The following is a 16,593-nucleotide window of genomic DNA, read 5'->3' on the forward strand; positions in this document are numbered from 1 at the left end:
TGGTTATCCTAAGCCGGCACCCTAGCCGCTAGCCCAACACCAGGCTAAATACTGAGTGAATGCTGGGAAGAAAACAACAAAAATACTCAGCAAAACATTTTCCTAGAAACTCCTAAAGCAGCAACTTTACGCTCTGCTAAGTGTACTAGAAGCACCGTTATATTTTCCTTGTCTGTAAAGTTTCAACGATATTGTTGCTGTGAGAGTAAGTTAGATTGCTCAACTTTCTGCAAAACAGAAAAATAATTGAATTTGTTTGTTTGTCAAGCCAGTCGCAATATCATAGGAGGTTTACCCGGGTGAAAATAACAGGAATTGGGGCTTTCCGGCATGTGAACATTGCGAAAACGAAACAAAATAAAGAACTGAGCACATTTCCTCATGGGAATGGTATCTTGTGATGTTTGTTCAAAATATCGATGGCCTTCATTAGAAGTAGAAAAAAAAAATCAAACTACCGGTACAATGATTGTTCAGTTCAAAGGTTAAAATTGTCAGATGTTAAGAAAACAAACAACTTTTCTGGCTCTCGACATTGGCAGGGTTTCCAAAGTGTCATCCTATACCAGAGTCCAACAGAAAATAGTCATATATGTAACATCCTCAATTGGGTTTTTATGCAACAGTCGATGAAATGACTGTTAAAAAATTCCAAGATGGCGTGACGCTATTGTTTTTTGCATTTTGTTAATACGTCTGGTCTACGTCCTCGTGTTCACCTCCCACCAATGATCCCACCAAACCCTTCTGTCCCTTCTCCATCACCCGATAGTTAATATGTAAACACCTCTATCCTTTGTTGCAGTTTGTTTCTGAGCTCTTTGTTCCACAAACCTCAACATATTTCAAGAATTTTTTCCCCAGGGTGGTTAGGGTACATACAGTATAACACCGTTTTACTTGTTTAACCACAATATCGTGTTCGTTTGCGTTACCCCCTGCCCCGTGGACAACAATGGAATGCTTTGTTTCTTGCTTGTTTGTTTTTCAGTCCTACAGAAAGTAAATGGGGTGTCACGTGATGTACAAAGCATTCACTCTGGCCTAAACACCGGCAAGATGGAAAGGAGCACGAAGGAATTTGGTTGGTAAAGCAGTTCCTTCATTCACTGCCTGAGCATGTTGATATTGATCGCTTGACGCATCTCACAAGAACAATTCCCACGTGCGTGTGTGTAACCCTAAAGAAGGAATCATAAACATTCATTCAATCCATTCTCATCTTAATTTCCCCTCCAAACCTTTCAGAGGAAAAGCATTTTTTAGCTTGTCTATCATTTTTGACTCACAATTCTTTCACAAACATTCTCCATTTCCTTTGCTTTCTCATGTTGACACATGTTGACATAAAATGAAATTGCAAATAAACAAAACTCTACTTTACTTCCCATAGTTCATTCAAACATTTTATGCAATACACTTGTTAAAATCAAGTTATTGGTAATTTGTAATGAGATTATTACAATTTTGAAGTATGGTAGTGATTTCCTTCGAAGTGTTTACTTTTGCTGTTGCGCTTTCATAATTCCCCTCGAAGACGATTCGTTTAAATTTTCGAGTTAAAAAACAATATTATGTTTTGATCCCTGTAACCCCAGGTTCCCATCCCCTAGGGCAGGAAACAGGGGTCGGATCCAAAAACTCGTTACATTTCATGCGTCCGCAATGTTCATTGCATATACAAAGTTTGATTTTTTTAAATGTTTTAAATGTGCCCGTAATTACATTTTTTGGTATTTGACCTTTTTACCCCGCCCCAGGGAATCCTTTAGGATCACCCTTTAGAATTACCCTTTATAATTATCCTTTAGGACCCTCTAGACTTACCCTTTATAACCCAATATAATTACATTTTCGAACCTTCTCGAATTACACTTTAGAACCGTTTGGAACCCTCTAGAATTACACTTTAGAACCCTTTAGAATTACAGTTTAGAACCTTTCAGAATTACAGTTTAGAACCCTCTAGAATTTCAGTTTATAACACTCAAGGATTACACTTTTGAACCCTCTAGAATTACAGTTTAGAACTCTCTAGAAATACAGTTTAGAACCATCTAGAATTACAGTTTAGAACCCTCTAGGATTACACTTTTGAACCCTCCAGAATTAGTTTAGAACCCTCTAGAAATACAGTTTAGAACTCTCTAGAATTACAGTTTAGAACCCTCTAGAATTCGTTTTGAACCCTATAGAATTCGTTTGGATCCCTCTAGAATTACACTTTAGAACCGTTTGAAATCCTCTAGAATTACACTTTAGAACCCTTTAGAATTACAGTTTAGAACCTTCCAGAATTACAGTTTACAACCCTCTAGAATTAGTTAATAACCCTCTAGAATTACACTTTATAACCCTCTAGAATTACACTTTAGAACCCTGTAGGATTACACTTTAGAACCCTCTAGGATTACACTTTTGAACCCTCTAGAATTAGTTTAGAATCCTCTAGAAATACAGTTTAGAACCCTCTAGAATTACAGTTTAGAACCCTCTAGAATTAGTTTTGAACCCTCTAGAATTAGTTTTCAACCCTCTAGAATTAGTTTTGAACCCTCTAGAATTTTACTTTAGAACCCATTGGAATGACACTTTAGAACCCTTTAAAATTACCCTTTAGAACCCCTTAATAATTACCCTTTAGAACCCTCTGGAATTACCATTTGGAAACCTCTAGAATTACACTTTAGAACCCTCTGAATTACACTTTAGAAACCTTTAGAATTACCCTTTAGAACCCTCTAGAGTTCCCCTTTATAACCCGCTATAATTGCATTTTAGAACCTTCTGGAATTACATTTTAGAACCCTTTAGAATTACAGTTTAGAACCTTCCAGAATTACAGTTTAGAGAATTACAGTTTAGAACCCTCTAGAATTACACTTTAGAACCATCTAGAATTACACTTTAGAACCATCTAGAATTTCACATTAGAACCCTCTAGGATTACATTTTAGAACCCTCTAGGATTACACTTTTGAACCCTCTAGAATTACAGTTTAGAACACCTTAAGAATTACCCTTTAGAACCCTCTAGAATTACCATTTGGAAACCTCTAGAATTACCCTTTAGAACCGTCTAGAATTACACTTTTGAAACCTTTAGAATTACACTTTAGAACCCTCTAGAGTTCCCCTTTTTAACCCGCTATAATTACACTTTTGAAACCTCTAGAATTACCCTTCAGAACACTTTATAATTCAGCCAAATTGGGTTGGTAGGTTCTTCTTCTTTAGTTTTTTACAGATGGACTGATGGAAGGAAGGACACGGCCAAATATTGAAGTGGCTTCAATGCTTAAAAAAACAGTGGGGAAAGTTTACAGGACAGTGAGGTTGACACAATGACTGGAATATATTAATTCAAGGACATTAAAGAAAGAAGATCATGTTATTGATTGGACACGTAAAGAGAAACTAATGTGAAACCGACATCTATCTATAATTCCAGTAATCTCTGTGTGTATGTTTGTATGTTTGTATGTTTGTATGTTTGTATGTTTGTATGTTTGTCTGTGACCGCTGTTTCTCGACAACCACGGGTCCGATATACTTTAAACTTGCCAGGTATATTGCTGGGGACCCGAGGATGTGCCTTTTCAAGGTTTGAAATTAATCGGACAAGTAGTTACCGAGCTATGTCCAAAAAACGATTCAACCAATCAGAGAGCAGCGAGCTATCACGTGTGCCGAACGTGGCGAACAGACTCTGTCTCGGACGGCACATTTGAGAGCGTATTCATTTATTTCACGTTGGCAAACTATGTTGGCGTTAAACTATGTTTTAAAACTAAGTTTGTGCACGCTATGGCGATTTCTTTACCAAACTCCGCAAGCCGTTCGCTTTGGACCAAACCATTTCATGTAAATAGAGGGGGGGGATTGTCACCGTACTCGCAAGCCGTTCGCTTTGGACCAAACCATTTCATGTAAATAGAGGGGGGGGATATAATTTTAGATATATATATAGTACGGGCATGCCCTATATATATAGTACGGGCATGCCCTAGTTTGCTAAACTTGGTGTTTATTGAATTTTTCGCTTTTCCCGGGGGGGGGGGGATTTTGAAACATTCAAAGCCCAACTATAATCTCGTGTAGATTTAGGAATTTTATCAGAGTCCCTTACCTAGAGTGACTTTATTCCTTGTTTGGGCGATTTCCATTTTTAAAAATCCTAAATTATTTCTGCTTGCACGGTTGGGTTCGGAACTTTTCAAACATCTCTTCCCTCCTTAAATGGAAAAAGTAAATATTGAATTGCAATTGAATTAAGACTTTTATTCACAAGATTGATTTATGAAGAAACAAAATATTACAAGGTGTATACTGTATGTTTGAGTCTGTGCTCACTGTGGTCATTTTTCGTTTTCCCTCCTGCATTTGTGCGTCCAGATAAGACGACAAACTTGAGCCAACTTACTTCACAAGTGTTTCATGAAATTGTTGAGTCTCACAATATGGCGGAAGCACTGGCAGTATTGACCTATAAAATGCGAATCCTGAAAGAGAGTCATGATTCCCTCGAATTGGCGATGAAGAAACAACAGGAATTGCGTGAACGGGCCACGTTGGATGGGCAGGGGCCGGTGGACTCGCGGGTAGATGGTCTGGAAGCCAGGATTAAACAGCTTGAATATCTTTTTGGTTTTAAATCCATGGAAGAAGCCAGAGGTGGCAGGGCCCCTGTGAACCTGACGAATCTTCAAGCCCAAGTTGACGACCTGCACAAATTTAAGTCACAATATGGCGTCTCCTTGCATGATCGGTCATCTCGTATGTCTTATCTCCAGGATCGGGTAATCGAAAATACTGCCACGGGCCAACAGAATTTTAAGATGCTGCAGAATACCAGTTTGGATATTGAAAGACTTTCAGCCATCTCCGAAGAGCTTGGCTTTATCAATAACAGCACAGACAACCTGGAAGTTGAGCAAAGGAAGCTGGAAACCAACCTGGCGATTCTTGAAGAACGAGTTAATATGCAGGAAGTTTCTGTAATAAAATGTGACAAAAAATTTGATTTTATTCAGAATAACATCGACGTTGCTGTCCGTATGGCCAACGACCGGCAGAAGAAATACCTGAAATCGCATCAAGAAGATAACGAGAAGGTGAGCCGTTTGCAAGCGTCACTGCAGGACTTGCAGAATAAATTTGACGCGTTGCAGGTAAATCAGGACGATCTGAGCTCCGTGCAGGCGATGATCAGCGGCAACCTGTCCATGGTGAATGTGGAGTTGGGACACCTGGATAAAAATCACAAAAGCGTCGTCGAAAAACTCACAGTTTCTCGAGGTATGGAATGTAATTGGTATCACACATTTACAGTTGTAAGTGCACACATGTTGTCCTCTATCATGTTCACATACTATAAGGGACCTTCCATGTATCATATTTCCGCAAAAAAAAATCATCTTTTTTGCCAAGTTTGAGCTTCTGCCAAATTATGCACAACCTATAGTATGTTCGCTCAAGCCTGGTGTTGGCTTCGTGGTTAGGGTGCAGGTTTGGGATCCTAGGATCCTGGGTTTGAATCCCGGTCGATCGCTGACTTAACGCCAGGTGGGTTGACCCAGCCTGTCATCCATCCGAGGTCGACAAATTGAGTACCAGTTCATTGGTAATTCCCTGTGTGTTGCAAGAGGAGACTAACAGGGTTGGCGGCAGGAAGAGCAGCCGGCCATAAAAGATTGCTTAAAAAAGGGGACCATGGTGCCCCAAAAAGGCCAACCCCTGCTCTGCGGGGAAAAATGGCCTCTAAAGGTGGTTCTTCTTCTTTCTTCTGTAGTATTCTCGCTCATTCCACTGCTCCTCCCACTCCCCTAGATATTCAGTGCAAATTGTGAATGTGACTCGGCAATAAATGAAACACAAGTTTGTGGACATTTTGGGAATGTATCATTGAAAGTGCATTGTATAAACAACACGATACGAACAAAACAGGTTCAGCACCCAGTCGTGTGTTTTACATTTATCAATGTATTTATTCAAAGAATAAGGTTCCTTGGTGAATTATTTGTTAAATCAAGAAAATAGAAAAATAACAGCCCGGTTGTGGTAATCTGAACGTTGGCAGGATCCAACCGCATTGGATGATGTCATCAGCGCCTTAGGTTTTCGCATTTTATGTAGGGGGAAGGGAGGGTTGAGGAGTTGTGGTTGTGGGGAGGATTGGGAGTGGGTTTGAAGGCTTGGGGTGAAAGGGGATTGATACCTTCGGGTTAGGAATGGGAGGGTGAGGACTTGGTGTTGGTAGGCAGATGTTGAGGACATCCTGGGGTTTGGGAGGCGGAGGTTGATTACTTGGGGTTTGTGAGGGGAGGGGGGTTATGACTTGGGCTCTGGGGTGGGAGGGAGTTGAGAACGTCTTGAGAAGATTTCATGGTTGGTTTCATCGTCACGGAATTTTCATTTTTGTTGTTGTTTTCATTTTCACATTTTCACGGATTTCATGGAAGTCCTTCCAATCCTTGAGAAGATTTCACAGTTGCACATTAACCTGTCCCCTTGATCCACCAAGATTTGTCCTTTTGACCCTCTTTCTCATTTCCTCCATCATGTAATTCTCCATTTCCTATCATCCATCATGCTTCATCCATCATGTATATATGTTTGCATTTTTTTTACTCCTTGTTGTAGAGAGCTCGTCTCCAGGAACGGTGGTTCATTGCAAGGTCTTCTCAGTTGTTTTTCTCGATATTGAAGTTATTAAAGTCTCTTTTCAGGACATCCTTGCAGAGGAATAATAGACACCCGATCGGTCTTGGTGAATTTTGGAGCTCAACATAATGACGTCCTTTGGAATGCATCCCTCGTTCATACAATGAGTATGACCAACCCATCGTAGACGTCGTTTCTTCATGATGGTGATTTGGGGTGACATTTGTCATTTCTCCAGAATAGTGGCATTTGGAATTTTGTTGTACCACTTGACCCCGAGGATGCGGTGAAGACAGTAGAGGTGGAAAGTGTTAATACGTTTCTCATGCCTCCGAGTAGTTGTCCGAGTTTATCCCAATGTGATACTGCTGTACAATAGCATGCTAAGGACGCAGGCTTTGTACACCGTCATCTTGGTCAGGATCGATCATCCATCTCTAATTGTCCCATACACGTTTTATCAGCCTCCCAGAAGGAGCAGCATCTTTACCAATGTGATGACCAATTTCCGCATCTAGTTGGGCATTGTCAATACTATTGAGCCGAGGTAGCAGAAGGTATTCCACTACTTTGAGCTTGGCGTCATCAATACCGATGTGGCACTGCATCAGCAGTACTGCCGCGTGCCCAGCAATCACATACTGCATACAAAATAATAAAAATGGTCACATACAGCTGCCTGCATCCCGTCATGAAAGCCCTGGATTACGTTCAAAAGTCATGAAGGACATCGCTTCATCTTTACCTCCATGTTTACCTCCATGTCCACATCCTGGGGTTTGGGAGGTGGAGGCTGATTACTTGGGGTTTGTGAGGGGGGGGGGGGGGGTTATGACTTGGGGTTTGGGGTGGGAGGGAGTTGAGAACGTCTTGAGAAGATTTCATGGTTGGTTTGGTTTCAGGAGGAATTCCAACAGCTCCTAGTGCTTTCCCTGACTCCAGTTGTTGCAATGCAGCTGTCAGCTCAGCAAATGTTGGCACCTTATCTATATGACCTAGAACAGGAATAGAATCGAGGGCCGTTGCATCAAAAGCCGGTTCATGGGTATGGAGTGTCTCAGAATGTTCCGCCCAGCGGTCCAGCCATTGTGCTTGATCTGTTGTAGGATTTACATCCCTGATGAGTGGTGGACCTGTTTTCAGTGGGATGGGTCCAATAGCTTCCTTTACCCTTGACACTGCCCATAGTGTTCACCACAATCGGTGCAGAGTTGAATTCGCTCACACAGTCTCAAATAATATTGTTGGCTGCAATTTCTCATTTCTCTCGAAGCGGCGTTGTTTGCTTCCTGTAGTCTCACGAAAGAAGCTTGAGATTGATCAGCTATATTGGCAACGTGAGCATTTCCCTTCTCAATAATTCGCTTCAAGACATTTTGGTTCTCTATAAACAAGTCAGGCTGATTTATATTAGGTACTAGTACACCCGCCGACTCTGGGAGGGGCAGGAAGGGTCATTCCTCTTTGGTGTATGTACATTACAGTCGATCTATGGTCGGGTCTCAAGAACATTGGGTGTGTTCATTTACCCAGTTTCTTGTGAAGAGATCGCCAAGTGGTTTAAGCATTTGAGGAAGCATTCCATTCAAAACCGTTAAGGAACGACTGGCTTGGCAAGTGCTAGCTAGCTGCTTGGTAAATGAGCACACCCCGGTTTTCCTCCCTTTGTTTCGTATTAAACAGTGGAGCAAGTTTCAAAAGTTCACTACGAAAAATTCCACGGGAGTGGTAGAAAGGACCATGTTATTAACCCAACATTTGTGGGTTATATAGAGTACTATAGATCTTCGCTCAGTTCTGTAAGTAAACCTTACTTCATGGATGTTGGGATTCCTCCAAATTTCTTCATTTAGTGTTATAAAGAGCATTGGCGACTGTTTAAAAAGCAAATCATACGTGTTTGTGGTTTATAAAATTTTTACTTCCTGTAGAAGCCGTTGCTCCCACAGAAACGCCATTATAACGATAAGCTATTTATACATGTTATCACTGCAGAAAAAACGCCTTGGGGGAAGTTGTAACCTGTGCAACTGATGACAGTATGTGGCCCTGTACAACTGGTGACAGTGTGTGGCCCTGTGCAACTGATGACAGTATGCGGCCCTGTGCAACTGGTGACAGTGTGTGGCCCTGTGCAACTGATGACAGTGTGTGGCCCTGTGCAACTGATGACAGTATGCGGCCCTGTAGAACTGATGACAGTATGCGGCCCTGTACAACTGATGACAGTATGCGGCCCTGTACAACTGGTGACAGTGTGTGGCTCTGTGCAACTGATGACAGTGTGTGGCCCTGTAGAACTGATGACAGTATGCGGCCCTGTACAACTGATGACAGTGTGTGGCTCTGTGCAACTGATGACGGTATGCGGCCCTGTGCAACTGGTGACAGTGTGCGGCCCTGTACAACTGGTGACAGTTCGTGGCTCTGTACAACTGGTGACAGTGCGTGGCTCTGTACAACTGGTGACAGTGTGTGGCCCTGTACAACTGGTGACAGTGTGTGGCCCTGTACAACTGGTGACAGTGTGTGGCCCTGTACAACTGGTGACAGTGTGTGGCCCTGTGCAACTTGTGACACTGTGACAGTGTGTGGCCCTGTAGAACTGATGACAGTATGCGGCCCTGTACAACTGGTGACAGTGCGTGGCTCTGTACAACTGGTGACAGTGTGTGGCCCTGTACAACTGGTGACAGTGTGTGGCCCTGTACAACTGGTGACAGTGTGTGGCCCTGTACAGCTGGTGACAGTGTGTAGCCCTGTACAACTGGTGACAGTGTGTGGCCCTGTGCAACTTGTGACACTGTGACAGTGTGTGGCCCTGTGCAACTGGTGACAGTGTGTGGCCCTGTGCAACTTGAAAGGTTGGTATCATTGGAAATTCGGTGGAGTCAGGGCAGGTTCGCTGGTAGTTTCAGATGTAACTAGAACAGCACTCGGTGGAGCGCATACCTGTGCCAGGCTGAACATTATACGTTTTGTATCCCACTGATAGGCCCGATATGCATCTAGACCTGAACCAAACTTTTTCTTGTAATTTACACAACTCATCCACCAAATTTTATCATGTCATCGACAACCTTTTGAAATATCATGCTATATATTGTTTTTGCCCCGTCTCTCATCTCATATCAATGATGAAGAATCACTTTTAAAATCTAAAAAAAAAAGTCTCAGATCTGGATCTGGATTCGGATCTTCACCAAAATCGAATCGATTCGTCCTTGTCGCCAACTGCCGTCTGAATCCGTCCACAACATTATGATATATCCTGTTCACATCCAAATAAGCAAACATTTGAAATGTAAAGAGGAATTCTCTATTCTATTTGTGTGTGATATGAAGATAGCCCCTCCACCTGCCATTAATGTTTTTATTTTAAATTCAAAGTTCAAGACTCATGGAAGAGTTTCTAATTAAAGTATCAAAAATGGATAATGACTTTATTTTGACGATGCCTCTTGTGACATAATGCAAGCCGACGGAAAGGAAAATTGTGGTGATTCGGCACAATAACCTTATGGACTTTGTTTTCTGGGTTCCACAGGGTTGCCTGGAATACCAGGTGTAAGAGGACTTCCAGGAATATCAGGGCCAATAGGTTTAACAGGAGACAAAGGAGATCGAGGCTTACCTGGGCCACAGGGACCAAAAGGGGAACAAGGAATAGTTGGTCATCCTGGGCATCGTGGAGCTCATGGACTGCGCGGGGTGAGTGGGACGACTGGATCTCGAGGGAGGACAGGGGAACCTGGTCCTCAGGGTCCTCCTGGTATTCCTGGTCTTGCTGGTCCTCCTGGTCCTCCTGGTTTAGACGGTCTTCCAGGCTTGCATGGACCACCTGGACGTCTTGGAGAGACAGTGATTCTGCAACCAGCACTAGAACCAACTTCTGAACCCAACTCAAGTAAGTTCCTCACTCAGTAAAATCGAAGGGTGTAAGTTAATCATGTTCCGCAGCATACTATATCCAGGGCAAAAAATATTGACATATTGACAAGGCCGAAAATAGTTTTACTCATCGCAGAGTATGAAATGAATAATTTAATTGGTTTATATTAGTGGCCGGATCCATGTGCATAGATTATTAAACTCCACGTGTATATATTTCAAGCTGGTAACAAGGAAGTATAGATAAATTAAAACAGACAAATAAGGCTTGTGGAACACAAGAGTAATCTGAAAAGGTCTGTCCACTGCTACGTAACTTTTTGAATCAAATTTGCCACGTGAAAATAGACCAGTGAAATATTGCCACGTCGACAATCTGCTAACACGGATGCGCCTTCTCTATGCTGAAGCGATGTGCTTTGAGAATGGCCAAATTAAATTGGATAATTCTTGAGCGGTTAGAATGCCCCTCGCCCCATCAAGTCGGAATCCAGAACCAGCAAGTCCCTTAAAGTGAACGTTTAACAAATTATATATTTTTCTGGAATTAACGAGACCGGGCTGAAATGGCTGGGGCACGCAAGCCAGACAGTGGGCTTTCAGTGGACATGTGCACTTCAGGAGTAACATTTTATTCAAAGGAGGCACAGCATGACAAAAATGGTGAATCATGAGATGAAAGGCAGACTGTAACAATGTATAAAGAGAAATAAAGAAATAAAAACACTTTCAATATAATGAAAATCACTTAATACAAAATAATGGACCTAGGGAGCCAAGGAGCACACAACCAAGTATTCACAATGGAGGTGGGGCGGTGGGGGGGGGGGCAGTGCAAGGTCTTCAAAATGATATGGGATAGAAGAAGCAGCTCCAATATGAGTGGGATTTCTTGCACGAGCAGTACTGATCAGCATAAATCCACACCACCCAGGACCAGCAGAGAGGTGAAGATGCATCCGGTGGGATGAAGGAAGAGTGAGTGGAGGGTAGAGAGAGAGAGATAGAAGTGGGCAAGCAAGTTCTGACCTCACTGCCCCAGCTCCAATTGGGCTTCTGCCTTTTACTGGCTCTTCTTACTCTGACTGCCTGCCCCCATGCCAACTGACTGCCCATCCCTGTGCCAACTGACTGCCCCCATGCCAACTGACTGCCCATCCCTGTGCCAATTGGCTGCCTGCCCCCATGCCAACTGACTGCCCATCCCCATGCCAACTGACTGCTCATCCCCATGCCAACTGACTGCCCATCCCCATGCCAACTGACTGCCCATCCCTGTGCCAACTGACTGTCCATCCCTGTGCCAACTGACTGTCCATCCCTGTGCCAACTGACTGTCCATCCCTGTGCCAACTGACTGTCCATCCCTGTGCCAACTGACTGCCCACCCCCATGCCAACTGATTGCCCACCCCACAGTGTCTGAGAGTTCCGTTACTCACAGTGCAGCTCTGCCACAATGCCTCATGTGGGTCAGCTGACATCATGTCGCTCTTCGAACCATCGCAGATCGCAGGCGGTTTTAAAAGCCGCACATGGATGCAAACACATCCAAAATAATTAACACCCCGTTCACACCTTGCCTGGTTACAGAGAGGACACGTACAAATTACGCTTTCACACCTAATGGCAACGTCAACTATACCACCTCTCATGACATACATAATAACAGGACAACTCCACTCTGACGGATTCCTTGTTACAGAAAATCATCTAACCTACACGAACATATGGACCATGCTAGATTAATACACTACCTAATACGAGCCCGCTCCAATTAAACAACATACAAGTTTGTTCAGATTTCATAGATGAGTCTGTGAAATAAATGCAATTATTAATTTATCTTTGCTGTCAATGTTGTTCTGAAACAGCTTAGCTAAGCAATTTGAAAAACCACATCAACATAAGCAATTTTTTCAATGATGTAAACCTTGACATTAAAAATAACTTGATCAAATGCACTATATTTTCTGATAAACTTTTACTTACCCTGATAACAATTTAAATGCATGACTCGTTAACTTCATGACTCATGACCTTGTTAATGCTAAAAATTCTGCAAGTTTGCATAAGAAAGATCATGGCTGAGAATGGGATCCAGGACTACGAGTGAAAGAACTTCCTCAAGAGGTTTGTAAAGAAAGTATATGGGAGGGCTTGTCAGAGGGTCCTTTCAGAGAGAGATTGTGAGTGTGAGATTTGTCAGGATTGAGAGATATTCCAAAATGTTTGACCTGTTTGTGATTTTGTCAAGGTCTGAAGAGAGAGGGGGAAGAGGATGCAGTCTGCTTGCCTGAAGGATGACGGATGTGATGGCAAAGGGTGTTGTCAGCAGCAAATAGATAAAGATGATTTTCCAGAGTCAGAGAGATTGTTGAAGATTATAAATAGGACTGGCCCAGGGCATGGCCTGGGGACACTTCAATCTTAAAGAGGAGTTGAAAGGGAGAGGAGTTGTAAGGATTCCGTTGAGAGCCACACATTGGCTACGAGAGTAGAGGAAGTCAGGAAGCCATGTGTGGAGTTGGCCTTGGATGCCATAGACAGATTTTGGAGATTAAGGTGGAATGCCAAGCTGCATCAAAACCTTGAGGTATGTCTATAGAGAGCCCTGCTCTAATGTCTGACATTGAGGGCCTACGACCATTGTTGGATGAGTAGAAGCAGCATATCCAAGGTGGAGTGACCAGGTGTGAATCCCAATTGGTATTTGAGATGACACTTGGAGCAAAAGAAGGATTTCATATCAACTGCGATGATGAATTCCACAAACTTTCTGATTGTTGGAAGTAAGCTGTTAGGTCTGTCATCAAGGGGATTGGATTTTGCACCTTTTTATGGAATGCAGTGTTGTTGGCTGATTTCCAAGCAGATGGAATATGACAAAAGTAAAATGATAGGGTGAAAAGAGCAGAACGGGAATGTGCAACAGCAGCAGAACAGGATTTTAGGACACGTGAGCTGATGCCGTCCAGTCCAGTTGCAGAATCAGAGTTGAGAGTTGTCAGAAACTCTCAGGTGAAAAATACACAGAGTACAGGAGCAGTTGGGTGTGACTGGGTAGGGTGGGTACAGAGAGAGAGCAAGGGGTAGTGAGCATAAGATTTGGAAGCAAACACAGAATTGAGGCATTCGGCCTTCTCATGAGCAGAGTCGGCTGTAATGCCATTTGAAATGAGGGAAGGGATGGGAGGGGAGCATACACCAGAGACAGACTTAACTTAGCAAGGCGCCAACCAGGTTTTATAGGAGGGAGACAAGCATAAAAGTTCAATCTTGACATTGGACAGATGATGTTTCCTGGCTCTCCTGAGAGTGGACGCACACTTGTCGCGGGCTTTGTGGAATGAGCTGAGATTGCCTCCGGTCTGGTTTGCTTTCCAGGAAGAGAAAACAAGTTGTTTCAGAGCAACTGCCCCACCACAGGATTCAGTATAGCATGGGTGGGAAGAAAGGTAGGATAATTAAAGACGAGATGTGGGACTAATTTGTGCATGAGAGAGAGCAGGACATTGTTCATGATTCTTGACGAAGGATGGCTGAGGTGGCTTTGTCATGTGAGTCGTATGGATGATGGACGGATACCAAAAGATGTGCTGTATGGTGAGTTGGACAGATGCTCTTTGGGTAGTTGGAAGATCAAAGTTGTGGTTCAAAGATCTCTGCAAAGGCAATCTGCAGGTTTTGGAATATTCACGAAAAGCTGGAAGGTACCAGCATCAAAATGTGCTGTCTGAGTAAGACATTGAGTGCAGGTGCTCAGTCTGCAGAGGTATTATGTGGAGATATCAAGCGACCAGTCTGCCATCACGCAGACCCCATTAATCATGTTTTCCTGCAAAGTCCTATCTGTATTCGCCAGTGCAGAGCTTGCATTGGTTTAAAGAGCCATGTGCGGCGATGCAGAAACCTCAACCCAACCTGAAGCAACAATACCAAGTAGTTAATATCATTTTTTTCATTACTCATCAATCACAATGGAAATTCCATCACAGTGTCAACTAGAACGGCACTCGGTAGAGAGCATACCTCCACCAGGCTGAGTAGTTTACATTTTGTATCCTACGGATCTGTATCCGGACCTGACCCAAAATCGAAATCTTTTTTTAATGAATCTAAGATAGAACGACGTGATCCAGATCAGAAGTTCACAAACAAACTGAAAACAAAATCCAGTATAATATATCCACTTCATCCAATTAATCAATCAACACCAAAACATAATTATTTATTAGTGCACCCATTCCTTTCTGGCCTTGCCCCCTCTGCTCTTTCCGTGCTCTATCCACCCTTAGCTAACGACTACCATCAACTGTCTTTTGCTGAAACTCCCAAAATCCAAACATCACTGCTCACCTGCACTCATTTGTTCCTCTTTTTCCTCACCTGTGGACCTAACCACCACATTCTCTTAAGTTCATTGTTCTCTGCAGGTCTTCAAGACAGCTATTCATCCAAAACCATGACCATTTCATCCCTGTTAAAGCCTCCCTCCCAAAATCCACCTCATTCCAAATTTCCAGTTTTTCCTTCTCGAGAGCGTGCATCTGTATCCATCTTGTCCACCCTGTGCATCCTCACTAACCCTTCATTTCTCCCCACACCCTATATTTGTCCAAGTCTCTCACTATTGTGTCCCTCAACCCTCCTGTTAGTGTTTCCAGCCTCTGTTTTGTACTATTACGTCCTGATCCGGTCTGTCATATACTATATACAGTATATATACAGTACATGGAAATACTGAATACTCCAAAATTAGACCAATGCCATGATGACGTCATCACGATGACGTCATGACTGCAAACCCAGAAGGACATGTAGCAGTTGAAGAAAGCAAAATCAAAAGCTGTCACCAAGCAGATGAAAAGCAAATCTACCGACCTGGTTTCGCCCTTGTTGGGGCTCGTCAGGGCAACATGTTGCTGTTTCTTTAGCAGGGCAAGAAGGCAACAAGTGACTTTGAACTCTTTCAGCTTTATAAACTGGCTCATGATGCGCAACTATCTGTGATAATTGAGGCCAGATTGTATCTGGGACGCACAAATGCCAACTGTCACATTGACACATCGTGTTACGTTCACCAATCACAGCCAGGAAGCATCATTTTTAGCTCACCTGGAACGAAGTTCGGGGGAGCTTATGCGATGGCGCGTTGTCAGTCCGTCAGTCCGTCTGCCCGTAAACACTTGAAACTTCTTCTTCGAAACCGCTGATGGGATTGCGACCAAATTTGTCACAAATTATATTTGTTGTGTTGTGACTAAAGTTTGTTCACAGCATTAAAAAAAATCGGGTTCTAAAGGGGTTTACCGGGGTCAAAGTGGATCCAAGTTTGACCCCACAAAATAGGTATTTGCTTTTTCGTCTGAAACTACACACATAATTTCGATGAAACTTGACCACAACTTTCATCACCCGTGATGTACCGAAGTTTGTTCATGGCATTAAAAAAAAAATCAAAGTCGAAGGGGGACTACGGGGATCAAAGTGGATCCAGGTTTGACCCCCCAAAATAGGTATTTGTTTTCTTCTCAGAAACTACACACATAATTTGGATGAAACTTCACCATAACCTTAATCACCCATGATGTACCAATGCTTGTTCAAGGCATTAGAAAAATTGGGGTCTGTGGAGGTATATGAGGTTGAGGGAGAGGGAGTTGCCCCCTGTGATGAAAAGTCTACTTAATGCGAGTGTTTGGCTTAATACACATCCCTGGCTGAGGAGGGCTGTCCCCGTGGCAAGGGGCGGGATGCATACATTGCATTCAGAAAGTATTCAGACCCCTTCACTTTATTCACATTTTGTTATGTTGCAGCCTTATGCTGAAATCGTTTAAATTCATTTTTTCCCTCATCAATCTACACTCAATACCCCATAATGACAAAGAGAAAACAGGATTTTAGAAAGTTTTGCAAATTTATTAAAAATAAAAAACTGAAATATCACATCGACATAAGTATTCATACCCTTTGCTATGACACTTGAAATTTAGCTCAGATGCCTCTCATTTCTCTTGATCATCTTTGAGATGTT

At 42.8% G+C, this 16,593-nt stretch overlaps 1 protein-coding gene across 1 annotated transcript in view; it reads left to right on the forward strand.

Moving 5' to 3' along the window:
• LOC137413546 (uncharacterized) overlaps positions 1-16,593 on the forward strand; it is an 82,173-nt gene that overhangs the window by 28,260 nt on the left and 37,320 nt on the right. Inside the window, exons 4-6 of the mRNA XM_078783370.1 lie at positions 992-1,084; positions 4,396-5,298; positions 10,211-10,570. Of these exons, the coding sequence (XP_078639496.1) occupies positions 992-1,084; positions 4,396-5,298; positions 10,211-10,570 (1,356 nt within the window). The remainder of the gene's footprint in view (positions 1-991; positions 1,085-4,395; positions 5,299-10,210; positions 10,571-16,593) is intronic.

The sequence above is a fragment of the Myxine glutinosa genome, chromosome 8, assembly GCF_964187855.1.
Source record: "Myxine glutinosa chromosome 8, kmMyxGlut1.1, whole genome shotgun sequence".
Classification (NCBI taxonomy): Eukaryota; Metazoa; Chordata; class Myxini; order Myxiniformes; family Myxinidae; genus Myxine; species Myxine glutinosa.